Genomic DNA, 9,288 nt, shown 5'->3' with positions numbered 1-9,288 from the left:
TATATATCTATAATATATATATATATATATATATTAAATCTAACTAAACTCTTAGAAAAATAGTGAACATGCAAGTGATGTAGTTACCTCTCCTAATCCATAATTAGCCGTTATTGTGATAATATCCGGATTATTATTAACAGGGTCACATGTAAAGATAACGCCAGCAACTTCACAAGCCACCATTTCTTGAATGACAACAGCCATTGGAGAATTTAAAATCTGTCCATTTTGTCTGCAAACAACATAGGTAATTATAGAGTTAGTTGTGAGATAAGCCACATTTTTTACGCATAACAATGTTTCATAAAAAAATAATATTTTTCCCTGAAACGTTCCTATTTATACTTACTTTACTTTAAAATTTTCAAATCATAAATTTAAAAAAAACGTTATTATTTGAATTTTTTTAACATTTTTACAACTTTAAGTGATAGCTAAAACTAGAAAATGGCTGAAAGACAACAATGAGCCATTGGAGAATTTCAGATTTCTCCCTTTTGACTGCCAGCAACATATGTAATAAGAGAGTATATTACATATGTAAAATAAGCCACATTTTAAAACTTTTATAATTGAATTTTTCTAACATTTTAACTTGAATTCGAAGTGATTGCTAAAACTAGAAAACTACCTAACATTTTTTAATTAATTATTTGCAGCTTGCCGCAATATATATATATTTTTTTTTTGTGTTTGCAGTATACTATTTGCATATCTATATTTTCAATGTAACTGCCTATTAAAAGTAAATGTGCGCGTGCGCGTGTGTGTGTGTGTGTGTGTGTAAATAAAAATTAAGTATATCTCATCAACAATTATATGGGATAATAAAATACGAACCTTTTGTACTCAACAGCTATATGTCCAAATTGAGAAGCCCAACATTTTTTGACTGCGTAGAATATCTGCATAAAAATAATTATGATTAAAACGTTAAAATTTACGAAATAATGAGTTAAATTGGCCTTATGAGCGATTTATAAAACAGAATAATATACCACTTAGCAATTCAAATATAGAGAAAAAAATTGAAATGTAACATTGGGGGAAGGAGGGGTAATATAGGGTAGCTGCTCAAGACAAATTTCTAGATAGTACCTTCAAAAGAATTTGATGGTTTATGTTGGTTTCAATACGATTCTTCCTGATCCAGGGTATGTTGATGACCACCATCATATTCCAATTTATATGAAGTTTAAATGTTTTTTATGGCTCAACAAACTCCCATCATTACAAATTTTAAAATATTGTTTTAGTGCTATGATGGTAAACCTACGGTAAAAACTATGATGCTTGATTTTTAATTGACCAACTTCAACCATCAAATTTAGGTAGCAGATGCTGTCTACCATAATGATAGTTAAGCATCAAGTAATGTTTATATTCGTCGGACCAACATCAACCATCAAAATGTAATGGAAGATGTATGGACATTTCTACCATCAAGTTGTATTTATTAATATTGGACCAACAACAGCCATTGAAATATGATAAAATATGTTTTACTATGATGATGGTTCTACCATCATGTTATGTTTATTATTGTTGGACAACCAGCAACCATCGAAACAAGATGGAAAATCTTATTTTAGTATTGTGAGGGTTCATCCATCATGCTATTATCTTTATTATTTACATGGGATAACTTAGCTTAACATGGGGTGATACTCAGTCTTTATAATACCATCAAAGAATAAGTTAATTTTTGATAATATTAAGTTAGAAACCAGTGACATATGATGATTCATAATAGATTACTTTTGTTGGGCCATTAAACAAAACCATCAAACCATGCTGGTTTTGCTCATATTGGTCCAATATAATGCTGTTCCAATTCATAATGTGGAGTTAGGCTGAGTCTTAAAGATACCATCAAAAAGTAATATGGTTTTTGATGGATGCTTGTGACTGTGACGAACTTGTTTGCGTTGATCCATCATAGAAAAATCATCGGAAAATTTTGTCTTAGGTAAGATTCAAAGACCTGTTAAGCCGTCGAATTATAGCAAAAAATGGTTATCCAAAAAAAGTAAAATTTTACGTAAACAAATCCGTTTCTTGTAAGAATATAATACCAACCACTTTTTACTAGATAAGAATGACTACGTAATTTTTATATAATATTTATGTCAACAATGCATTAAAATTTACTTAAGTTGAAACATTGAGTTATTTAAAAAAAATGGTTATCCAAAAAACAGAAGATTTTCTCAAATAAATTCGAAAGCAAATTTTAAATGGTAAATTTGATTTGTCAATAATTCGCAAAATACACGAAATCATTTTTACTAAATCTAAATAACAAATATTATTTCGTCTATCTTTGGTAAAATATGCGAAAGCAATCTTACTAAAGGGCAGTTGGCAAAATCCATTTCGTTAATATTACGTAAAATATACCAAAACGTTTTTTACCAAATATCTAAATTATAATATCATTCCTTCAATTCAAATTATAATATAATTCCTTTACGTATAAATCGTACTGACTTAACCGATTTCCCAAAAATTTATATTTAATTTACGTATTATGATAATTGGGTTTAATAATATGCAATAAAAGTCTATTAAAAAAGAAAATTGATAAAATTATTTTGTTAACACACTTGATGCTTTTTTTCTAGTGAAATAAGGAGTAACAATAAAAGCATTTTAAAAAGCAGCGTTTTACTCTAAACCTAATCTTTCCTGAAATTGTGTTTGCTGTACACTTACGTATGATTAGAAAATACCATTTGGAAAATGGTAAGTATATGTCATTAAAGTATATGTCTATAAGTAAGTATATGTCTATCTAATTATCAAAGTTGATAATTTCTAATGTGTCAACTAATTTAGATAGAAAAATAATGCAAATGCATAATTTAAAATCAAAATATAATATATTCATAATATTTTTTTGTTAAAAGCAAATGTTTTTGCTCCACTGAAATTGTTTTTTATAAAAAATGAAACACTTTTGTTATTAGATTTTAAAATTTTGAAAAATTACACCGAATAGGAGAGGTTTGGTGGTCAACTAAAAATTACTTCTTTTAGTCCTTGAACTCCCAAATAAGTATCCATTTGACCGGCTGCAGACATTACATCGGTATCCTCGCCTAAAGAAATAGCATTTAAGAGAAAAAAATATGTAGTTCTGTTTCAGGTAAATCAAACATAAATTAATGAAATTTATAAACTAAAAAATGTAGAGAAAATATAGAGAAAAAAGAATAAAGAAATTTTAAAGAAAAAAATATTTGAAAAAAAGATTGATTTCTATGAATTTGCAGCTTATGTGCAGTACATTTAACTTATTATTTTTTCTTCGTTAAGCCTTTGACAACGAATTTTAAAAAATGATTTTTTTTGCCCCGTTTGTTATTCAAAATTTCAAAATAGGTCACGAATAAGGCACATTTAGTATCAATTTAGAGGCTGGGACATATATATCCCGCCCGTACTTAATGGTGGGATACATATGTCCCACCTGTAGTGATCGACTTACTGCAAGCACATCTATCATTCCGGAAAAATTTATTATATGAACTTTTTTTTACATGGTATGATACAAGGTGAAGCAATCTTTGCATAACCCGACATTACGCATTGGACAATTCATATTTGTTCTTTTTTCTATGTTCATTTGAGAAAATATGAATAAAATATTAATGGACATAACAATCGCAATGAAGAATACGAGTGGGATATATCTGTCCCAATGAAGAATACTAGTAGGGATATATCTGTCCAAGCTCAAAATCACTATGCTATTTCATGCAAGAAACTCTTTAGCGCTATCTAGGGGATATTTGACTCATGAAACACGCATACTTGGTTCGACTCTACGACTGGGACATATTACAATGAGTTTCTAAGTGATTTTCACCCTATTAGTAATTTTTAAATATTTGTTGGGACTAATGAGTCCAGTTAGTAGCCAAAGGGTTAATCTCTCTTTTCTTTTATCTTTTTTTTTTTTTATCTTTTCTGTTACTTTGTTCTGAAATTTTTTTAAGAATTTTCCATCTCAAAATAGTTTTTTTTCGAAAGTTTTAAAATATATTTATTATTAGTTCATAAATTTAATGTATTATATATTATTTAATAGCTAACTTCTTTTTCCAGACATCTTTAGGGATTGCAATGTCCCGAAAAGAAGAGACAGCGGCTGGTGGGAGGGAACGTGACACAATAATGGATTTAATGGATTTTACCTGTATATGAATAAATTTTTACTTATTTCTTTAAAAAAAATTATAATATTATCGAATTTGTTCAACAAATTAATTTATTACTAAAAGTTCTGAAAGTAAAAGGAAACTTTCTGAAGATTTAATAGTTTTAAAATGAGTATAATTTGAAATTCATTTTTTGTGCAAACATTTGAAATTTGATTTCCCGTTTGGTTCTTCTCAACGCTCTTTATTTCTATAGAATGTTATAATATTTCCCTTCATTTTTAAGTTTTATACCTTTCATTAAAATTTAATTATTTTTAAATCAATTTTCTTACATTTTTGTGTTATATCAATTCTGTATTATCAATTTGTGTATTATCAATATGTGTATTATCAATCATTATCAATATGTGTATCAATATCAATATGTCACAGTTGTATGTTGTATGTATTAGTTGCATGTTGTATGTATATAATCAATATGTGTATTATCAATTTTCGTATATCTGCTCGTGGTCAAAATTTTACGATTACTTTGGATTTTCGATTTCCTCAAAATGTACTTTAAAATCGCAACGTTTTTGTTTTGTACTCATATTTTTACTTGTACTCTTTGCTTGTTACTCTAATTTAACGTATTTAAGTTTTTTTCTTTTATTTTAAGGTGCCTAAAAAAGTTTTAAGTGGTTTTTTTTTAAAAAAAATTATAATTTTTGTTTTTTTCTTTTAATTAATCTTTAGTATTTTCCATGTTTTCTTAATATTTAATTTAAAAATAAATACCTGTTGCAGAAGATCTCACTGCATACTTGTAGCTCTTAAATTCATCTCCAAAAACCCTTTTCAAGTTGTCCGCTATTCTGAGACATATTTTACTTTCCAATTCTGTACTTAAAATACATTTGGAAACTCTGAAACAATATAAACTGTGATTGAACTCATGTTTCTAAAGACATATTTAATTATACAGTTAACTAAAATCAGAATTTTTTAAACACATAACTAAAGTCGGGATTTTTATGTTGATTCACGATTCTAGCAATCATGCCTTTCGATTCATTATCATTTTTGTCATTTCAAAAAAGGTTAAGAAAATTCTTTCAGGACATTACATTCCAGGGCATTGAAAACAATCCATTCTTTAAATATTTAACCAGCATGCACATAAAACTTATTAGACAAAACGAATTATACAAAAGTAAAGTAAGCAATTTTGTAACTTAGGTGAACTGAAATTCGTCTGGAAAATCAAAGAGATTAAAAAAAGGCATAAAAAATTAAAATATAGAACATGGAGTAGCTCGAAGACCATAGCATCGAATTTTCGTCGCTTCAGCAGATTTATAAATACAATAGTCATCCATGAACTCATCTGGGAATAGATTTTACATTATTGTACACCCNAAGTAAGCAATTTTGTAACTTAGGTGAACTGAAATTCGTCTGGAAAATCAAAGAGATTAAAAAAAGGCATAAAAAATTAAAATATAGAACATGGAGTAGCTCGAAGACCATAGCATCGAATTTTCGTCGCTTCAGCAGATTTATAAATACAATAGTCATCCATGAACTCATCTGGGAATAGATTTTACATTATTGTACACCCATGAGGACAGTGGTTGTAGCTTCGGAAAAGCCTCTTGTAATAATTATTTGCACTCTTTTTATGATAAAAAATTTTTTAGTATCATTTGTAGTTGCTTTCCGACATTTTAATCTTAATGGGTCTACACGCATTTAATGCGTTTGGAAACTCCCCTTTCCTATGGCAAGGTTCTATCCTTAAAGAGCCTTTTATTGCTTCTTGATTTGTCTGATGAATTTTGAAACATCCTACATGTTTTCTAAACTTCAGTAGTGCGTCTTGGAGTTTGAACTGGGAAAATTAGCTAGACATTAAACGCCAAAGCAACACGAGACTTTTCTGAGGCCCCCCTACCTTCATCTTTTGTTACTCAATTTTGCAATTCTACTATCAGCTATCCTTTTAATTATTGTTTTATATTTTTGAAAACTTTATACATTTTTAATAAATAGTTTAATGCTTCGTAAGACTTTTTAGCAGGGGGGCCGTTCTCGTAGATCACGAAATGGTTGTTGTCCCGCTGATGTCGACTTGTTTTTCTGACAGAAACTTGGCAATCGGAGAGGGCTGCTTGCATATGTAATTGGATTCGGTGCATGTCTCTTTTGCTCATCCACTTGACTGATGCTCTCAAAATCATGCCTGGCTCAAGGTCTTGTGCCGACGAGTTTACGAATTGCTGAGCTCTTCTGTGTTGTTTTCGCTGCGGTGAGTTTTTATCGGTATGTGAATGGGCCTCCAAAGGTAAGTTCGTATTAAGCTTAACTATGCTTATTTGCTAAAGTCAACTTCAAAATAACGGGTAGCAAAATATTCTTTTTTTTTAATTAAAAGAGGATGTTTTCAAACAGTAAAATTATTTATTTACTTACACTTCACATTCTTGTTTTATATCTCCCTCAATCTTACCACTGAAATATAATGAAAAAGGTTTTTTACATGTATCACATAATATTCAAAATATTAAAAACATATTAAAGTATTTTCAGAGATTCATAGGCACTGTGATTTAACCCTTTATATGCCTGCTTTTTATACTAATGCTATGTAAAAATATGTTTGATATTGAGATTAATTAATAAAAAGAAATTCAATCTGAAATTAGGTCTATTTTTAAGACCCTTTTTTTTTATATGGCCATAGACTTACAAATAATGGAACTTATAAATTCGTATTTATTACTACAAATAGTTTCGATGAGAAAAAATCAAAAGAACGAATGCATAACGTATAAGAGAAAATTGCTCACCAGTGTTGGCCATATTTCTTGATCTCACTCAAATCTTTACTGTTACTTACATTTATTTAAATTCCAAATTGTGTACTCTTCATTGATATTTTTTGGGGGTTTTAATTTTATCATATGACAGTATAAATCATAGGTGGGTAAATAGTTTCTCATCGACCTTTAAAATTTAATAAAATGAAGGTAAGTATACCTACCACGGCCTTATAAAGAGCTAGTGAATCAGTTTCGACCAATCAGTAAATATTTTTACACTGGAAATATTTTAGTACAATAGATATTTTTAGGAAATCGTTATAATTATTCAATGTATTACATTTAAATACAATAGAAATATTTTCGTGGAGTTAAGTAAGTATAAAACTTAAATCCTAACAGCTTGAATTTATTCAAAAACCTTTTATTTCACTCACTAAGCAACATTTTCCAATTTTTTCACTCCATTCAGTATATCAGGGGTCAAAAACTCTTCATATGCTGATGTTGTAACAATAATCCCTTTAGGCACAATGAACTGCAAAATATAATAAAAATATCAGTTTTGTATTATTTTCGTTTCATTATCAGACAAAACAACAATCACAAGCTTTTGAAAATAGCATTGCAAAACATTCACGTTATTTTAAAAATTGCTTAAAAATATTTTTCTGTGGGCTTCACGAACATTTTATGTCTAACAGTTATATTTGCAAATAAATAAAATGATAAGTGTAGTTTTTACGAGAAGGAAAAATATTTAAACTTCTTTTTTTTAAAAATCCAAATGAAGCTTTTAATGCGAAAGAAATATTTTAACTTTTTAATTAAATTAGGCATAGTTTTCAACCCAAATGAAAAACAGTTCAGCTTGGTTTGAAATTAAGAGTAGCTATAACTGCGAATAAAACTCATTTCAATTCTTCTGAAATAAAGAATAATGGGATAGTGACGTAGCGTGGGTATCTTGATTCTGATTGGTTGTTGAAGCGTGGCATTTGTTTGCGTCAGCAACTGTTCTTTACATTCTATTTCGAATAAGACAACCCGTCAAGTATCAATTCTCTGAAGTTGACATATTTTAAGTTCTTCTTTCGCAAAGATTTCAATTCCTTCAATATATTCACTATATTTACACAGAGACTTATCAGAAGAACAGGCACGTGAAACATAAGCAATCTAATTATGCATCGCAGTTGTCAGGTTTATAAAACAAACACATATCACGGTTACAAGAAAATACTTAAGCAAATAATAAATTAAGTAAAAGAAGTAAATGCGAAAGAATTATATTTCAACTAAATCGATGTCCGATACGGCTCTGTATTTCATTAAATTATCATTAATTATAACTTATGTAGAGTAACTTAGCTTAACTTTAATAAGACATTCTGCTGATAAAGATTAGCTGGCTTGATGTCATGGATCACATGTGGGTGTATGAGTGGTCTTCTTCTTCTTGAAGTGCAAGTATCCAATTATGTTACTAGCACAAAACTATTTATTTTTTTTCTGAAAATAAGTGAAATTTTTTGCTAAATATTTCCTACCTTTCTTTAACGAAATTACGAGTAACTTTTTTTTATGAAATCAGATTAGGTTTTTTATTCGGTTGCCAATTTTTTCATTTTTTTTTCTGAAATAATATTTATTTTTAAGGTTAATGAAAAATATTTCTTTTCTTTTCTTCTCATAGTTACCGATTTATCTTTTCGGCTCAATTTTGTGAGCTTTCCCAAAGAAGATCCCTTTCCGCCAGAAATATCACCAAACTGAGCTATTTCATCTGTAAACTTGACAACTAGAGGAACCTCTAAATTTAAAATCAAAAGAAATTATCACTTAATATTGAAAATAAAGGGGTTGAGCAAAATAATAAAAATACTTCTATATTAACTCCATGCAACTAATTTTTTTTTAGCAAACGAATGTTTTAGAAGGTAAATATTGGTGCGTGAAATATTGACACAACTTGAAAGGTCATGTTTCTAGACTTTGAGAAATGATGTCATTTTTGATGTCAGATCGACCGAAATGAGCGTTGACATTTATTGCTAGCAATTTTAATCTCATTGTGTATTGGCTTGGTTTATAAGAATTACAAACATTTGCAGGCTTGAAAGCTCAATTTAGGCTTATAAACCTTTGTCAAAAAGAAGGATAGCACCAAGAAACATACAGGATTACAGTGGGATTCAAGCTCACAACCTCCACGCTTTGCACAGCGTTTGGCGGGTGACAACGCTTGGCCAGGGAGACACTAATATCATCTGAAAAGCAGCAGCAGTATATATATATATATAATTCTGCTGATA

General features: G+C 29.0%; 2 protein-coding genes across 2 annotated transcripts in view; both read right to left on the bottom strand.

The window, feature by feature from the left end:
- The window catches only part of LOC107437837 (rifampicin phosphotransferase), a gene marked incomplete in the record, with an annotated part of 597,639 nt that overhangs the window by 210,162 nt on the left and 378,189 nt on the right, over positions 1–9,288 (bottom strand).
- Positions 1–9,288, bottom strand: part of LOC107436885 (rifampicin phosphotransferase) — a 74,650-nt gene that overhangs the window by 40,687 nt on the left and 24,675 nt on the right. The window contains exons 12-18 of the mRNA XM_043048080.2: positions 8,674–8,786; positions 7,411–7,511; positions 6,624–6,662; positions 4,950–5,077; positions 3,034–3,104; positions 844–908; positions 88–235 (exon numbers count right to left, since the gene is read on the bottom strand). Of these exons, the coding sequence (XP_042904014.1) occupies positions 88–235; positions 844–908; positions 3,034–3,104; positions 4,950–5,077; positions 6,624–6,662; positions 7,411–7,511; positions 8,674–8,786 (665 nt within the window). The remainder of the gene's footprint in view (positions 1–87; positions 236–843; positions 909–3,033; positions 3,105–4,949; positions 5,078–6,623; positions 6,663–7,410; positions 7,512–8,673; positions 8,787–9,288) is intronic.

The sequence above is a fragment of the Parasteatoda tepidariorum genome, chromosome 5 (genome assembly GCF_043381705.1).
Source record: "Parasteatoda tepidariorum isolate YZ-2023 chromosome 5, CAS_Ptep_4.0, whole genome shotgun sequence".
Classification (NCBI taxonomy): Eukaryota; Metazoa; Arthropoda; class Arachnida; order Araneae; family Theridiidae; genus Parasteatoda; species Parasteatoda tepidariorum.
Note: the sequence above shows the minus strand (reverse complement) of the source record. Positions and strands in the feature narration are given on the sequence as shown.